This window comes from Parus major, chromosome 9 (assembly GCF_001522545.3).
Source record: "Parus major isolate Abel chromosome 9, Parus_major1.1, whole genome shotgun sequence".
NCBI lineage: Eukaryota > Metazoa > Chordata > Aves > Passeriformes > Paridae > Parus > Parus major.
This window is the reverse complement of record NC_031778.1, coordinates 152502-170217: the sequence shown is the minus strand read 5'-3', so window position 1 is coordinate 170217 and position 17716 is coordinate 152502. Positions and strand designations below refer to the sequence as shown.

Sequence of the window (17716 nt, the reverse complement as noted above, 5' to 3'; positions counted from 1 at the left end):
AAGGAAGAAAGGAAGAAAGGAAGAAAGGAAGAAAGGAAGGAAGGAAGAAAGGAAGAAGGAAAATCAAAGACAAGGATCCAATCATAAACCAATCCAAACACACTTCACAAGAAATGTGGCCGGCGGAGCTGCTGCGCGGGGAGCCAAACCCAGGGCAGACTCAAAAGAAGTCAGGAGGCACCAAGCTCTGGGGAACACGCCCCCGGCATGGAGTAGGGCCGCTGCCACAGGGCCTTATTTGGTTTTTTGAGGTGCCCTTGAGAGTTTTGGGGTTGTTTTGATATTTTTTTTTCTTTTAAATAAGGAAAAAGGAAAAAATAAAATAAAAGGGGAAGAACCCAGCTCTTTCGGTCTGAGGCTGCAGGACTCTTACCCCACCTCCACCCTCTCTGCCTGCTTTGATCCCTCCTTCCCACCATTCTGCCTGTCTCTGGCACACTGAGGAAGAGGAGCCCCAGCCCACCCCAGTCAGGGAGCCCCTGCCTGAGGCAAAGGTTCTCAGAACAGCTCCTGGTGCACACCCCCTTGGAAAAACCTCAGAGAAAGCTGGCAGCTCCTCTGGAGCCCAAGAGCATCTCCAGCCAACAGGTATGAGAAATCAAAGTTTCTTGTCCCTGGCTCCAGCTAAAGAGGAGCTGGAGCCTACACTCAGGTCCCCACAAGCTCCCTGGACATCTCCTATGCCAAGCTGGCAGGTATGGCCCCAAGCCAAGCACTGGCTAGAGCTGGTAAGAGCAAACACTGCTTTTGATACTCTGTCCTGCATCCAGCTCTCCCCTCAGTCCCCTCAGCTTCATCCCCCACAACCACTTGGGGACATCCAAGCCTCCAAATTCAGGGAGGCTCACACTGACCAACGCAGCCGGGATAGCCCAGCCAGTGCCAGAGGCACACAGGGTTTTGAAGCGCCCGTGTGTCCTCACTCAGCGGCACCATAAGGTCATCCCAAGCCAGGTGGGAAGTGCTACTTCCCGGGACAGAAATTCCCAGGACCAGGACCCCCAGGTGGCTCCCCTGGTTCATTTGGTGTTGGAGACACAGCAGAGCTGCACTTCTCAGGGTCTCTCCCAAAAAGGTACCCACATAAAGGAAGGCCCCATTTGCCTTCCCTTGCCATCCCTCACTACCAGTATGCTTCTCAGAGCCCTACCTCAGCGGGAACCTCGCCAGGCAATCCCAGCCGGCCACCCCCTGCACCTCCGGGATGCCCCGGAGGTGGGAGTCGTGTCCAAAAGCAGTTCCCTCATGCGAAAGAGCTAGGTCCTTCCCGGCATGCTCTCCTAAAACCTCACCAACCTTCCTACTAAACTGAACAGGGGGAAGCGGTCGTAAAATGGATCCCGGCCATCACACAGCGGGCACTCCGGAAAGATGTCTTCCTCCAGGTCCTCCTCCTCCTCCTCCTCCTCCTCCTCCTGCCCCTGGTGCTGCTCGTCAGCAGGCTCGGTGATGTCGGAGTCGGGGTTCGAGAAGGTAGGGGAGGGGGTGAGATCAGCCATGCGCTCGCTCATGCATGTGTTGAAAAGAGGAGAGCTGTTGCAGCCAGAGATATCTGAACTAAGGTTAGTACAACAAGATAGAAGACACGTTAACACCAGCTGTTCCAAACAGAAAGAACAGGAATCTTGCTTTTTTTTTGTTTTTTCTTGGTTAGGTTTTGGGGTGGGTTTTTTGTCTGCTTAAATCAAGGGACATTGGGAACAAAGACCTGCCCATCTGGTGCATCTCTAAAGCCACCAACAGCCAGACAAAAGAGCAACCCATGGAACCAGTGTGAATGCTGGGGACTCCCTTTGCTGGCTTTGCAGGGAACGCAGGGACAGAGCAGGTGGCACAAAGGCTCGCCACTACTCCTGCTGCTGGAGAGAACCCCTCCTTGTGCTACAGCACGGGGGAATGCCTCCAGGCCACGCAGCTCAGCCCCCTGCTCCCCCTGCCCTGCCCTAGCCTTCTCCAGGGTGGCCCATCTTCATTGCTGGCAGTGCAGCCTTCCATCGGTGTGCAGGAAGCGCACGGAGACACGCGGTACACACGGTACAGACAGATGCTCAGACACCAGCGCGTGCACAGAGACACATGCCCACCGCAGTGGAGGTCACAGCCTCCCTGCCTGCTGGACAGCCACAGGCCCCCGCACCCCCCAAGCCTGGAGCCTGTGGCTCTCAGCACTGGGTTATGGCAGGCAGCAGGAGCGTTGCCAGCAGCTGGTGGGTCCCCTGGGGTGCTGGCAGCCAACACGGAGGAGAGCCATCACACCGCAGTCTCACAGGGGGATGAGTGCCCCGCTCGTGGTGGGCAGCGCTGGCAGTGTCATCTCCTGCAGGACTATCTCTGGGTCCCAGCCACGCCTTGAAGGAGCCAAAGCGCTCACCTGCCGACCAGCCTGAACCAGGGAAAGCGGTCGTAGAAAGGGTCTCCTCCAGTCACCACGTTGTCACAGTCCTCGATGACACTGGAAGGCACTTCTGCTGCTCGGTCATACATCTCACGCATCAGGTCCAGGCGCTGCCTGCAGGGAGAGGCGGTGCCGATGGTGGCGGTGAGACACAGGGCTGTGGGCACCCGAACCCTCCTGGCACAGCCATGTCTCACCCACCTCAGCTTCTCCAGGGTCCAGTAATGTGTTGCCCCGTTCTTCTGGTCCTGCACCTCTACAGCCACAATGGTCCGGGGGAAGGGCCGCTTCTCCCGGTCCTTGGCAGCATCGGGAGGCAGCAGGTCGGGAGGGAGAGGCGAGTACAGAGTGTCCGTGAGGAGCACAAACTGGAACTGGACCTGCAGAGGGGCAGAGGGGCTAGTGAGACACCTGGGAGGACAGAAAGCTTGGTGAGCTGCCTCTGGCCGCCTCCCCTCAGCATGTCCTGGCTGCCTGTTCTCGTGGCCTCTGCTGTGGGTGCTGCAGCGAGCCAGGAAGGAGCCCGGCCACCCACCTTCTTTTTCAGCTCCACACTGATGGCATTGGCTTCCTTGAGGAAAATAGCGTTGCCCCAGAGCAGGTCGCGGAGGGAGGTGAACTGGTACCACTTCCACTTCCTAAAGGCCCAGAGGGCGAGCTCGAATTCCCGCTCTGTCCACTGCACTGTGGGGACATGGAGGGACAGTCACCCCACTACATCAACCCACAGTTCACTCTTCACGCTCCCACAGAGAGCATCAAAACCTCGTGGTGGCTCCCCGGCTCTCACCTTCATCCTCAGGTTCTTCCTCCTCCTCATTTGCCTCAGGGTAGTACCTAGAATCCATCTGCTTCTGCAAAGCCTCCAGTTTGCTCTCATAGTCCTGGGGGAAACAGGAAGAGAGGTGATGCAACCCACTGGTGGCACCTTCCTAAATGCTGCCACATTGCACTGCTCTCCTCTGCAGGAGCACAGCCTCCTCCCTGCTCTGCATCAGTGCTTGTGATGACGACTCCAGGAACAACAGATCTGCACTTGCTTGTAGAGCACAGATCCACCCCACACAAACATCTGCCAGGATTTCAGTCGTGCCTGGGCAGCCTGAGAAAGAGCCACATCCCGGCCACCTACCAGCCTCTGCTGCTCCAGAAGGTAATTGGCCTCTTCCCGCTCTCTCCGGTACTGGTCCTCCAGTTCCTGGAGCCTAGGTGGAAATGAGGGGAGGAGAGGATGACCAGCCTGGAAGTGAACACCCAACTCCCCAGCACCTCTGCCCGTGCTCTCACCTCTGCTCCATCTCCTGTTTCATGTCGATGCCTTGCTTCTCCAGCAGCTCTCTCTGGGCAAACGCCCAGTCCACAGGCTCTGCGGGGGTCTCAGCACACGGCGTCCGCTCCCGCTCCTGCCGAGCCTGCTCGGGGTGGTTGAAGCGGAAGACGTGGCTCTTGCCCATGATGATGCGGTTTCCTGCAGGGATGTGCACGGGGTGGGGGAAAGGTGTGGGTTTAACGTGGGACAAGTGCAAGGCCCTCATGGGAGGAGGTTGGGTCGGAGCGGCTCTGATGTGCCAGCCCCAGGGACCCACCTGAGCGCAGGATGCTGGGCTCTGTCACCTTTTTGCCATTCACATAGGTGTCAGCACCTTCACAGGGTTCCAGGGTCACTATCACTGTGGAGATGGTGGGGAGAGGGGAGTGAAGGTAAGGTGGAAGGTGAAGGATAAATCCTCTGTGTCCTGCTCCAGCAGCCTCAGGAAGGGCGAGCTGCCTCAGCCAGCCCCCCAGGTGTGGGTGGTACCCACCAGCAGCACCCACACCAAGGGCAGCTAACAGGACTCGGCCAACCTGATGTTAATCAGAGCAATCCCAAGCATAAGGGCAGCTGGAAATTGCATGTGAGAGGAGACCAGAGCCTCCAGAAGGCAAATCCTCCCTAGGCTCATCTCCCACACCCAGGTTCCTGCCAATTTTGGGGGGTGGATCCCACACCACATCTTGAGTGGGAGATACCTGCTCAGGCAATCCTGCCCCGATCTCCTCACTTTACTTTCTTCCCACATGCCTTGTGCGAGCTGCCCTCCTGGCCATAAGTAGCTTGTCTGGAAGTATGGAGAGGCCATATCCATGCAGGAAAGCCCAACGAGTTTGAGGAGGGCAGGGCATTCAGCTGGGGGCAGGGGCTGAGGACATGCAGAGGGATGGGTCCCCAGGGCAGCGAAGCCCCTCCAGACAAGCAATACCTTCACCACCACTTCTGGTGTCGCTGCGGAACAGGCAGTGCTCTTCTTTAATGAAGTGCCCGCTGAGAACAATGTCCTGCCTCTTCTCAGCATCTTCCCGGCCAACCCTGCAGGGGAAATCTAGCTCAATCCTCCATCAAAGCAGCCCTTCCTGAGTCTCCCCCCAGGCCCATCCTTGCAGCTGACAGGAGCAACCCTTGGTGCACTGCAAGACCAAAATCTTGGGAGTTTGCACTTTGAGGATGCACTTTGGGGATGCCCTGGGAACAGCGGCCAGCCTGGGGACAGTTGTCACCCCACTGCCCACCTGGGGCAGTCAGGCCCTGAGATACGGACACTGCTCCCACTGCTCCATGGGACCTGGCCCTCACCTTGTTATCCCATCCTTGATGTAGTAGAGAAGACACTCGGACATGAGCGGATCCTCATTCAGGTTGACCAAGTGCGGTGTCTGGGAGAGACGAACAAGGAGTCACCCCTGTGTGCCCTGCCTACCCAGGCACTGAGGGGTGCTCTGGAGGAAGTGGGGAGCTCAGCAGCACTGCAGGTTGCCTCTGCACAGACTGTCCTGCCCTCTGTGTCTTCAGGGCGACATGTCCAGACGGGTGTACTTGTCCAGGGGACTGCAGAGAGGCTGGCATGAAGACGCTTCTATGAGCTTCCTTGCTTTTCTCCTCACAGGGCTGGGTCCTAGTTACCCCTCCTCCGGCCACCTTCAAAAATTCATGTTCCAGACAGGCCCAACACAATGCCAAAACCTTCCCACAGGGAATCCCTGGTATGTCTCAGAAGGCAGGACCCTTCTAACCTGTGCTGTGTATTATAAAATCATGTAATGTGTTGGCTTGGAAGGGACATTAAGAGCTCATCTCACTTCACCCCCATGCCATGGGTAGGGACATCTTCCATTAGACCAGATTGTTCCAAAACCCATCTAACCTGACCTTGAACAATTCCAGGAATAGGGCAGCCACAGCTTCCCTGAGAAACCTGTGCCAGGGCCTCATCATCATCAAAGCAAAGAATTTCTTCCCAATACCTAATCGAACCTTGCCCCCCTGTCAAAAAAGGAAGGTCAAAAAGGAAGTAAAAGTGCCTGTTTTCCTCTACTGATTGTACACCAGATGATGCATCCAAAAAGAGCAGATCCCAGAGGTTCATCCAAAAGCAGTGCAGACCTGAAGCCTCATCTGCAGGCTGAATTTCACTTTCTGGTCTTCTTCATTCATAACAGATCCCTCACAGCCCTTTCTTCCCCTGGGTCACAAACCACACTTTATTCTTGATAAGAAGAAAATTTCTCCCCCATCCCCAGGCCTCTCTGGCCACAGGGATTACACCTTCAGGGAACAGGGGCAGTCCCAGGAGTATGAATCAGTGGGAGAAGTTCTGAGTTTCAACAGTGGCTGTAAGGAACCCCTTATCAGCCTGTTGAGACCCCTGCATGCAGAGGGGACCCCTCACCATGGTGCCACAAGCCTTGGCTGACAGCAGAGACTCACTGCAAACAGGGCAGCAGAGCTGGAGGTCAAGGGAAAGGTGGGCTCTTCTCCGTGGTGGCTGGCAGAAGTTGGCTGTAACATTTAACCTCTGGCCCCACTGGACAGACATACAGCCCTGGGGGCTGAGACCCCCTTCACTTGCAGTTTTTGTCCAGATTTGTAAAGCTGGGGGTGACCTTCCACTGAGCTCCTGGAGCCATAACCACCCCAGCCACGGTGCACAGGAGGACAGCAAAACGCAATGCCCATAGCAAAATGGAGTTTGCACATATCAAAGCTAACTTTCCTCACCAGCCACTGGAGAAGTCAGAAGAGTTTCCACCTGCCAGATAGCTGAAGAGCAAGGAGGCACCAAGACCACCACAGCAATGCCCCACCTCCAAGACCAACCTGCTTCGGGGAATAAACCCCCACGCTTCCTACCCAAAGGTCTGGAGTCCTAACAGGCAGCAGCTGGGACAAGAAAAACACAACAGTGTACAAGTTTATCCTAAAAGTCAACTGGGCCACGTAAGGGGAAGGCTGTGAAGCCTTTATCACCACCTGGGCTGAGGACATATACACTTAAGAGGTTTGGCCAAGCCAAATGTTACAAGCAATAAAAAGATGGAATATTTGCCCACCCACATTTCTCAGCAAGGACTTGCTCGCTTCAGAGACAGCAATTTTAAATATCTGAAAGTATGAAATTTTGTAAGTTAACACCCAAGTCCAAGAGAATGATCATCAGAAAATACCCTCATGAAGGGGGACAGCAAGCCAGCAGCGGAGGGTGGACATTCACCCATGGATTTCTACCCGTGTCTGTACCCAGCAGGCTCAATCCTGGAATTCCTCTCAGAGGTTTCAGAGCCAAGAAAAGGCTAGTGAAGTATATGGGACTGGCCAGCTGTGACAGAGTGGATCAGAAGGGATCTGCAGGGCTACAAACCAGTCCCCAGGAAGAAGAGAATAGGATGATCCTACCTTTTTAGGAGAAAAAACACCCAAGGTGCCTCCATCCTCCCTCATGGCCACCCCCATTTCAGCCAGCAATGCTTCCCTGAAGGAGCAAGAGAAAGAAGTGCCTGTCAAAACTCCATGCATCCCTGGGGCTAGCAGCAGGATGGAAGCCCATGGTTTGTCCCATGGATTGCAATGCAGGGCTTGCTGCAGCTCTCGTGACAATTCAGGTTTTTCAGAGCAGCACACCTGTGCAGCAACGACATGGTGGCCACCGGGGCTCCCAGGGGGCAAGCCAAGATCCAGCTGGACACTCAAACTGGCTGCCCCAAGAATGCAACTGGTCTAGCAGAGTGCAGAGGATGGGAAATGGCCAAGGAACGCCACTTGTACCATCCCATCCTGTCCCATTCCACCGCAGCCCACCCACCTTTCCATCCGTATCGCTTCTGTCCTACGCAGCTTCTCCTCCCACGTCTCGTTCAGCTCTGCAATGATTTTCTCTGTTTCCTGGCAAGGGTGGGTTAAACAGGGGGTTAGTGCATTTGTGGGCAGCACACCTAGCCACTCTCCCCAGCCTGCTTCAGTGGGACACCGGTTCCAGCTTCAGCCTTGTTTATACAAGCTGCAGCAGCATTTCACCCACATCTTTCCATCAGTCCCATCCTCAAAGAGTGAGGCACAAAAACCAGTCCACTCCTGCACCATGCTGGACCAGGAGCACTCTTCCCATGACGGGAATGAACCATCCCAAGCCCGAAGCACCCGTCCCACAGGTTAAAGGCAGCCATCCCCCAGAAGGCAGCACCGGGATGACTCTACAACACCCAGCCCCTCAGTCTGGGCAAGCTCTGGGTCTGTCCATTCTGCAAGAACACATTCAAGTATTGCTTCCCATGAGGATCACCCTTCACGGGCTTCCAGAAAACACTGAGCACCCTCTGCATGGAGGGGAAAGGGAAAGGAGGGAGAGGGAGAGGGAACCAGGGCACCAGCCTCTTACCTTGAGCCTCTCAATTGCCTCTTCGCTGCCTGGAGCAAACATGATGCGTTCATGGAGGCTGGCAACCGAGGCAGCACGGCTGGACAAGGCAGAGAGGGAGGAAGAGGGGCTGATCCCAGCAATGGCATTGGTCACTGTGGAGAGATTGTCATGGCGGTGACTCAGCTCTGTCCCTCTAGCATCATTATTGTTCTCAAAGTCGGACACATCTATGGGCGTGGAAGGAGGGATGGGCCAGGGAAAGACACACAGACAGGATGACAGAGAAAGACAGAGACAAGAAAAGCTGTTGGGAAAAAAAAAAAAGAGTGGCCGGTGCATCGAGAAAAAAGCCAGAAATTACAGGAAAAGGCACAGGCAAGAGCGCAGCAGCACAGACAGCAACAGGACAAGGGCAGGCACTCTCTTCCCCAGCCTGGGCAGCCCCTCAGGGAACAGGGCTGTTTGGTGAAGCAGATGCCGGGAGCAGCCAGCCTGGCCTCCCAGGGACACTTTTCTTGCAACCTCAGGTCCTGCATCCATCAGGTCTGGGATCAAATGTCCTCTCCAAGTATGTGCCACTGCCTCTGTCATGCTCTCCATCTCATACAGCCTGGGTGGGTTTCCCTTGCCAGACAACCCAGATAAGCCAGATCTGGGAGCAGAGAATGGGAGGGGAAGGGGATGAGAGGGGGTGGCCCTCTGCCCTACAAAGGGGTCAGGCAGACAGGGCAGGAGAAGCTGCAGGATTCCCTCACAGGGTCTGCTCAAAGGAAGCCCGTGGCCTGCTGGAGCAGCACCTCGGCCAGGCAGACAGAGAACGAAGCCAGGACTGCAGGCAGTGGCGCTTGCCAGCTGGCATCCCAAGAATCAGCTGTGGTGGCTTAGTACCCAGGTATGGGAGATGCTCCTCCAGCCCTCCCAGAGGAGTTACTGGTTCTCAGAGCGGTGTGCCAGAGGCAGGCAGGTCACAGGTCAGCAGGTGCAGGATTAATCACCCATCTCCATTAGTCCACATCCAGGGCGGCTGAGCCAGGAGGGGACAGCCAGGCCCCTGTCTCCTCAGCAGGCTCGCCATAGCCTGGCTGAGCTGCCTGACCCTGGCTGGGATGGGACCATAGTGCTTATCCACTGGCCAAAGCCTCCTGGCCACCACCACCCACCACGTCATCAGCAGAGCACCATCGCATCCCACCCGCGGGCCGTGCCAGGCTCAGTGAGACACAGGACCAGCAGAAGCAGCAGCAGCAGCAGCAGCAGCAGCAACAGGAAACATCACAACAGCATGAAGGAGGAGGTCCCCGTGCGGACTTGGCACGGCCAAGTGGGAAGACATTGGTCCCTTCAGCACTAGCCCAAGCCCAGGTGGTGCCACGACTCTGGCACCACCATCCCCTGTGGCAGCTCCCTGAGGATGGGCAGCACACAGTGCTCCATCAGCAGGGCCTTGCTGTGGGAGCCCTCCCCATGCTGCACGGGTGCCCCTGGGCACACCCCAGATCTCCAAAAAGCCGTGAAGCAACAGAGAGTACCAGTGATGGGGAATACACACATTTGGATCCTCCCGCAGCAGGATGGGCTAAGAGAGAAAGAGAGGGCAGGGAGCGGGGGTAAGACAGAGAGAACAGAACAAGAGGGGGTTCATCTCAGTAGGAAATCAGACAGCACAGGGAGGGGAGCCCATGGGCATTGTGCAGTCCCAGTAACACCTTCCTGGCACCTCTGCCAGGCGCTGGATGCTGAAGATGGTGGGTGGAAGGGAAGAAGGGAAGGTTTGCTGGGCAGAAAGCAGCTCCCTCTGCCACAGGAGGGGACCGGGGGCTGTGAACATGCGTGCAGGGGGCTCACCAGAGGCAGCATGATGCTGCTGTGGTGCCAGTGCAGCAGGATGCAGGGGGGCTGTGGGGACATCAGCCCTGCAGGCTGGCGGGACCTCAGCCCATCGCTGTCTGGAGGCACTGGCAGAGAGCAGCCATGGTACCTACTGTCAATGATGTCCCCAAGGCCCTGGGCGTAGAGAAGGTCACGCAGTCGTGCCACCTCGTCCTTCAGCTCCCGGATGAGCTTGTTGTTGGGGTCCTCGTTGATGACAGCATTGCAGCGGATCTGCTTGGCACGGTCAGCATACCTAGGGAAGGGCAGGGTCTTGAGCAACAGTGAGAACAGGGGCAAAACTCCAGCTGCTGGCCAAGCAAAAGTGTTGCAGAGCCCCTCCAGCAAGGGATCCTTTGGAGGATCCCAGTGCCAGGACAATCCTTTGGCCTTTTGTCTGGGCTTGCAGGTTCCCTCCACAGTACACCCTCAGCCGGGGACAGAGAGCATGTGCCTGGGCCTCAGACAGCCTCCCTCCCCTGTTCTTGCTCACTCTAGGGAGAACAAGGGCACTTCTTCCTACCTGAGGGTGCTGAGGGTCTCATCGTAGTTGATGTCAGCAGGACTGAGAGCAGCGACCATGGCAGTTCTGGAGTTGCCTCCTGCCCAGTGAGATACAGCCATGAGGGAGACGCTGGTCCTTGTGCCCCCTGTCCCCACTCAGCTTGGCAGCCACCGCCATCACCAGACCACACCTCCCACCTGTCCTCACCCAGGTTCTCCCGCAGCAGCCAGGTCAGCACCGAGTCTCGGTATGGGATGAAGTCTGTCTTTTTCTTCTTTTTGTTCTGGGAAATGGAAAGCAAAGGGAAGGGCTGTCAAGCTGCCTGCTCTTCTGAAAGGGAAGGTGACAGCTGGTCCCCAGCCATGGGGACTTGGGGCAGGATGGCTCTTCCCAGGCACTGCAACCTTGCCCAGGTACATAGGTGTACCTTGTCACAGGTCCTGCCTGTGACATGCCCTGAGCTGGGAGGGTTGTTTAAGGCTGGCTACTGAAAGCCCCAGAGGAAGGAGGAGGCTGAACATTCTGCCAGCCCCCAAGAGAAGAATGGCTTGAGTTCCAGGCAGTCTCACTCCCAAACCACTCTGCAACCCACTCCCACCCACTCCCACGGTGCTCAAAACCAACATCTCTTTCTCCATCCAGCCTGGACACCTACCTTGTTTGGCCCCGAATCCTGCAAAGGAAATGGAGAGACTGTTTAAGGGAGATGCTTTTTTCCTTGGCACCACAGATCCCTGGCCCTCAAGTAGAGAGTGGCACAGGTCCCCCTGCAGATGGCATCTTCAGCAACCCAGCTTGTCCCGGCTGCAGAGACAGTTTGGGATGTGTCTGCCCACCCCTCAGAGCTGGGATGCTCCATCCCATGGAGCTGGGATGCTCCATCCCTCAGAGCTGAGCCCACCCCTGCTGGCCCGAGCCCATTCCCCCCCAGTGCTGCTGTTTATCTGTTCTCCAGCTACCTACCATTTCAGCCAGGGCAGAGATGACTTTCCCCAGAGTGGTCAAGGACTTGTTGATGTTAGCTCCTTCCTGGATAGAAGAGGAAAAGCCCAGATGCTCAGGCCCCATTTCAGAGCCACATTAAAGGAGAAAATGTGGAATATCCAGTATGGTGTGGGCAAAGAGCAGCTGGTCTTACTGGGTAACCAGCACCCCCAAGCTGGGATTCATGGACCCTGGTGAAACTGGCACTAGGCAGCTTTCAAACAATCTGATCAAGGATTTTTTGTGGCACAGTGGGCAAGGAACCAGGCAAGGAAAAGGGGATGTTCTGGCGGGGGATGAGGACGGAGGGAGGAGGACACGGTGTCCCCAGCAGCAGAAGGGGATCTCAGGTCAGCTCTCACCTTTAGCCTTGTGCCCTTGGCGCCTGTGGAATCCGCTCGCTCACTCCCAGCCAGGTCCACCAAGCTGATTTTGCTGACCTGCAGGCAGAGGGGAGGCTGTCAGCCCTGTGGGCACAGCGAACCTTGCCCGGCACGAAGCCAAAACCTCTTGCAGGATGACACTGCTCTAAGGGCAGCAGTGGGCTCTGCCTTGTGGGAGTTGCTCAGGAGCAGGGCTAATATCCTTGCAGGAAGGGCTGAAGGGTACCAGCTGCCAGATATCCTGTCCAGGGGCCGGTCCCTCCAGGGACCACAAGCCTAGAAAGTGCCTGGGACTTATTCCCCTCCTGCTCCAATCCTCCACCAGGCTGCGCCACCTTGTCCCAAGCGCTGATGAAAGAACACAGAAGTTCTTTCTGGATCCACGTGGGTTCCCCTGAGTCCTTCAGGCCCTGCTCTCACCTTCTCAGTGGTGATGTCTGTCTCGGCATCGTGCCGCTTCTGCGTGAAGATGATGTTGAACACAGCGTGGGAGCGGCTGCTGGTCTCATTCATGTTGGTAGCAGCCACTGTGCTGCAGGGAGAGTAGGACAAGGAGGTGTGACACTCTGTGTGTGAGGGATGCTGGAGTGGCTGGTGGTGGGGCCAGGGCTCATGGGTACATGGTAGGAAGGCAAGTCTAGAGGACAAGAGAGGACTCTGGAAGAAGATGTGCACAAGTTCAGGCTTTTTCCTATTGTCTGCAGTGCGCTTGGAAAGTAAGGGGAAAGTGAGGTGAAAGCAAGTGGGGGGTTACCCAATAGTCAGTGAGGAGGGGACTGCCACTTCCAGAGCAGCTGGACTGGTGAAGCAAGGAAATTAAGCAGGACCTTCTAGAAGTGACTGCAAGCTTCCCAAACCCTGCCCGTCTCCTCCTTTCTCAACTCACCGGGCTTTGTTTCCGGAGTCCATAAGGTCCTGGATGTCATTGTAGGAGGTCACAGCCAGCTTGGAAAGGTCCTCAACATATGGACCCATAAGGGGATGCTCCCTCACCCGCAGGTTCCCCTTGTTCTTGGGGTTCAGGAGGTCCCTCACACGCTCACAGTAGATCTCCATGTAGCTCACCTAGAGCAGAGGGCACGGGCAGAGCTAGCAGAATGAGCCACCCAGGCAGCCCCCAGAGAGGGGTCTGGCATAACCTGTGGAGCCAGTGGCTGGAAGTGGGCTGGGCTGGCAGAGGGGTGCCTACCTCCACAGAATAGGACATGTTGTCATTCGTTGTGTCATTGATGCGGGAGAAGAGGTCCTCACACAGCTGCGGACAGAAGAGCCAGACTCAGCCCCCCTCCAGCAGGGATTTCTACCTTTTCACCCCAAAAACCAGCTGAAATGGCTCCTGGGGAGCTAGCAGAGCCCCCCCTCCATGCTGACATGGAGAATCAGCATGCCCAGAGCCCCACGGTGCCCTGCAGGGCCAGCATGCAGCAGCTCTCGGTTAGCAGGTCAGCACTTGGGCCACTGGTGCTCACACACACCGGCCTTGTGTGGCCAGAGCATAATCCATCCATTCCTGGAGTGCCTGGATGACCCTCCTTGACCCCCTTCTGGCAGAGCCATGCCAGCTCACTGTCACACTAGTGCTATATTAGACCTTGAAAAACCTGTCCTCACTCCCACCCTGTTGCCCTCTTTCCTCCCAGCTCTGCTTTTCCTTTGGGCATCCCTTTGGGATGAGGGAGACAGGTAGTGTTCCCCAGGCATACCTGTGGGATGATGCCTTGCTGGTCCTTCTCCTGCTTGCCCATCATGGTGTAGGATTTCCCAGCTCCTGTCTGCCCATAGGCGAAGATGCACACATTGTAGCCTTCAAAGGCGTGCTGCAGCATCTCCTCGCCAATGTCCCGGTACACTTGCTTCTGGGATGCATAGTTGATGTCTGCAGGCTGCACAGAGGAGGGGGACATGGAGAAATTTGGCAAGGAGGCCCTCCTGCCTCTCCCCAGCCCAGCCTTTGAGGCGGGCTCAGGCCTCCCAATGCTTACCGTAGTGTGGGACCAGTAGGAATAGTCAAAGCTGAAGCTTTTTGGTGTCTCTTTGGGCTGTTTTGGGTTCAGGATAGCTAGGGACAAACAGATGGGAACATGAGGCCACCAGCCGTCCATGGTACCCCTGCCCCACCCCCCCTGTCCCCCTCTCCATGTTGGAGGGATGAAGGGTGATGGGATTCAGTCCAAAACAGTCCTGGAAGGTGGACTGGGACTCTTCCAGCTCTGCAGTTGGGTCCAGAACCTCCAGACCCTAAAATCTGAAAACAGAGGACGTTGGTGCCATGGCCAGCAGAGCCCAAGGAACAGGACAGAGCCTTGCCCAAACATCCTGCTGAACACAGTGAGGGGGGACATGACTCCTTCCCACAGGTTCCTTCCTGCTGTGGCGTCTGCCCGTGGGAGCCCAGCACTGGCACAGGAGGGTCACACCTTCTTCTACCCACAGCTGGGCCGGTGTGTCCAAAGCTGCCATGCTGGCACCTGTGGGGTGGGAGCAGCTGCGACCCCGTCAGGGCTGCCCTGGAGCCCCTCTGGCTCCTGCCTCTCCAGGTCCCCAGCCCCAGCAGGGTGATTAATGCCTCGTGTCACACCACCAGCGGAAACAAGAATCTGCTTTTGTCATCCCCTGATGAAAAGGACGTTGCTATGGAAATTGGAGACTGCATCACTGCTCTTCCTCTTTCCTCCCGTAGAGCATTTACCATGTGGGGTTTTTTTTCTGAAACAACAGATGCATCAGAAGAAACCCAAACCAGTGGGTAATCACGAGATTCGGCCACCAGCCATGTTAGGTGACAATGAAGTGACATTGAGGCCTGTGCAGCACAGTTCTGTGCCCACTGCCCCAGCTGCTCCCTGCCACCACCAAGGATGAAGAAGCTGTAAGCCAGAGCTTTCTCCATCCCAGCCTGCTCTGCCCTTCAGTCAGCCAGGGCTTGAACCACTCCTGATTCCAGCTGGGGTCCTCCTGAGCAGCCCCAGGCATGGTGTAGCTCACTACCCTGGTGTCTGATGCCCAGGGGTGTAGTGTTGCACATACAGATCTGTATCCCTCTGAATCCCTCCTCCATTACCGCAATGGATACGCCTTCTGCTCCCCTGGAAAGGGTCCACTGCTTCTGATCTGAGCAGACAGCAGCAAGGCAGGCTGAGGGAGGGTGGGAAGCAGGGTCAAGATCCAGCCCTGACCACAAAATCACAGCACGGTGCTTCTGAGATGCTTCTTAGCATGGACAGAAGCCCAGATGTGGCACCAAAGAGGTGCCACCCACCTGCTGCAGGCAGCCTGACTCCAATGCTCTGGACACCTGCTGTGATCCAGGCGGATCAATTACCAGGAGAAAGGGCTGGGAAGTTGCAACTGGCAGTCCTGCAGCAGCAAACAGGGATGTGAAGGCCCCTGGAAGAGCAGATCTTTGTGGGCAGCGTGGGCAGCCACCGTGGCAGCCCATTCCTGATCCCTGCCAATGCCTGGCTGCTGTGCTGAGGGCAGTGTGAAAGGAAGTAGAGGTTGTGCAAGAGGTGGGATGGAGCATCTCTGATGGCTCCTGGCATTCAGCCTGGCAGCTCCACCATGCCATCTGCTCCCCAGGTCTGTCTCTACCCTGCAAAGGTGACACTGACCACAACAAATGGGAGCAAAAACGAGTGGTGGAGCAGGCAGGATGGAGCAGCACAAGGTTCCTGTTCTGTGTCCCAGTGCCAGCCCATGCTGGGCACAGGGCAGAGAAGCAGCTGGGGATGGCACCAAGCGGCTCCAGGCATCCCAGCTGCAGCTGCCCAGGGAAACCAGAGACTGGGACACAGGGGAGAAGGGAGTATCCCAAGAGGAGGCATCTCCTGCCCTGAGCTGAAACACTCTTCCCATGCCATTCTCATTTATTTGCCTGCAGGCAGATGGATGCTACTGGTGGAATTTTTCCATTCCTGTGACCAGGCATATAGGACTTTCCTCTATGCTGCTGCAAAAGATTGATGCCCTGGGCCACTGGGATTCAAAAGGCAAGGAGGGGTGTGAAGGTGAAGACAAATATAGACACAAGGGAGCAGGAAGTAGGAAAACTTCTGGAGGTGTCCCTTGCTTTGCCCTGAAGAGCCAGCTGCATGGCAGAGCCCAGTGAGTGGGCAGGCATGAATCAGGAGAAAGCCCAGAACCCACACCAGAGAAAATAATCACCAGATTCTAAAGCCAGCAGAGGCACCGCTCCAGACAGAGAACATGAATGGTTTTGTGGGATCAAAGCCAGAGGTCTCGTCCACACCATCCTGGTGGGAGCCATCAGGAGAGGGGCCGGGAGCGTTGGTGCCCGGGATGGTGCCCACAGAGTGCAGGACACCACAAGAACAAAGCAGCAGTGCTGGTGAGCAGCTGGGTGGCTGTGGCAGCTGGAAGTTTGCAGGCAAAAAGACAGCAGAGGAAGGCTGATCCCTTCCTGCCCTGGGCCCCGCTGCCTCCCACGGGGCTCAGTGCACTAGGCAGGAGAATAACCTGCCTCCCTGGCCCAGCACATGCAAAGGTCTCTGCAAAAAATCCTGGGAAGGGGAAAACTTGCTCTCACTCCCCTGGAACTTGTCATCTTTGTCATCCTCAAGGAGCTGGGGGGATTGAGACAGTCCTGATCTGCTGGCACTGCTGGCATCCTCCTGCCTCCACCAGCCACAGCAGCAGCAGGCTTCTGAGCCCCCCACCCTTGTTCCCCAGCCCCCTGGCCAAGAGGATTAGCCAGTGCTTTGTCCATTCATGGAGAAAATCCTCACTGTCAGCAAAGGTCTCCTGCCTGCAGCCCTGCTGCTGTCCCTGGTGCAGACAGAGGCCCGGGCTGGAGGGCTGGGGGCACAGCCAGGGTGTGCAGGATGAGCAGGGGCAGACGGCTCTGAACAAACACAGCCATGGTGGAAGTGGAGGATGCCTGATGCTCTTGACTGGGGCATGACAGGTCCCCCCCCACCCATCAGAACCAGAATGGGGAACATCTACCCTACCTATTCCCTGGCCCTGGGCAGGTGGGAAGCTCCTGCATGGACAGGAGGCTTCCTCACCACGAGGGCAGAAGCTCTGCACCCCAGGCAGATGGAGAATTCCTGTCCAACCATGAAGGGAGGGCCCCCACAGGATGCCAGAGACCAGCAGATGCTGCCCCACAGACCTCCCATTCCTCCTCCCTAGTCCTGGGGTGGCCAGGGGGCCCAGTGGGGTCCCAGAGCCACCCTGCACCCTTGGGTGCCATCCTCTCCCCACCAGCAGGGTTGTCATAGCAGCCTGCAGGCGGGGGTGGCTGGCACCGATGTCTCACCCACCATCAGTGACGCAGGCAGCCCCAGGCGGGGGGGCAGGCAGGCAGGGAGTTATTTTAGACACTGCCCCATCTGGAGGCTTCCAGATCCAAAGAGGAGGGATTTGACTGCCATTCCCACACCACACTGCCAGCAGCTGTTATTTAAAGAGGGGCAAAGGCCAGACAGGCTCCTGACGAGACTCACAGCCCCAAGCCTCCAGGCTACACCCCCCACCCTGAGCACACCATTGCCCTGGCAAATCCTCCTCCCTGCCCTCCATCCTGCTCCTGTTGCATCTCCAGGAGCCCCAGAGAAGCAGGGATGGGTTCTGGCACACTGCAGTGAGTGCTACCTGGCCTGGCAGTGCTGACAAAAATCACTTGCTGGCCCATGCACGGCTTCCAGGCCAGGCTGGATGTGGAAGAGCCTGATCTATACGGGAAGGCTGGGACGAGATCATCTTTAATGTCTCTTCCAAACAAAACCGTCCTGTGATTCTGTGATTCCCCCCTCGTTGCCTACTGGGAAGTACTGCCCCTTCCACCAAAGTCCAAGGGCTCAGTGCCACGTAGAGCCCAGCACTGCCATTTCAACAGCAGGACAGCATTTCTCCATGGAAAGCTGCCACCCTCCCCACATTTCCTCCT

The 17716-nt window shown here is 56.8% G+C and overlaps 1 protein-coding gene across 16 annotated transcripts in view; it reads right to left on the bottom strand.

The window, feature by feature from the left end:
- Positions 1–17716, bottom strand: part of KIF1A (kinesin family member 1A) — a 41533-nt gene that overhangs the window by 18014 nt on the left and 5803 nt on the right. For 4 of the 16 annotated variants that reach the window (XM_015638031.1, XM_015638034.1, XM_015638036.1 and 1 more), the window contains exons 3-27: positions 13788–13864; positions 13509–13688; positions 12995–13060; positions 12692–12870; positions 12226–12337; positions 11785–11862; positions 11402–11467; positions 11094–11111; positions 10646–10721; positions 10457–10535; positions 10047–10189; positions 9614–9640; positions 8083–8291; positions 7510–7589; positions 7104–7179; positions 5007–5086; positions 4636–4742; positions 3982–4065; positions 3683–3863; positions 3528–3600; positions 3186–3279; positions 2931–3079; positions 2597–2775; positions 2372–2509; positions 1297–1557 (exon numbers count right to left, since the gene is read on the bottom strand). In XM_015638031.1, coding sequence (XP_015493517.1) covers positions 1297–1557; positions 2372–2509; positions 2597–2775; positions 2931–3079; positions 3186–3279; positions 3528–3600; positions 3683–3863; positions 3982–4065; positions 4636–4742; positions 5007–5086; positions 7104–7179; positions 7510–7589; positions 8083–8291; positions 9614–9640; positions 10047–10189; positions 10457–10535; positions 10646–10721; positions 11094–11111; positions 11402–11467; positions 11785–11862; positions 12226–12337; positions 12692–12870; positions 12995–13060; positions 13509–13688; positions 13788–13864 — 2812 coding nt within the window. The remainder of the gene's footprint in view (positions 1–1296; positions 1558–2371; positions 2510–2596; positions 2776–2930; positions 3080–3185; positions 3280–3527; positions 3601–3682; positions 3864–3981; positions 4066–4635; positions 4743–5006; positions 5087–7103; positions 7180–7509; positions 7590–8082; positions 8292–9613; positions 9641–10046; positions 10190–10456; positions 10536–10645; positions 10722–11093; positions 11112–11401; positions 11468–11784; positions 11863–12225; positions 12338–12691; positions 12871–12994; positions 13061–13508; positions 13689–13787; positions 13865–17716) is intronic. The other 12 variants (XM_015638033.1, XM_015638046.2, XM_015638037.1 and 9 more) reach the window with 7 other exon arrangements.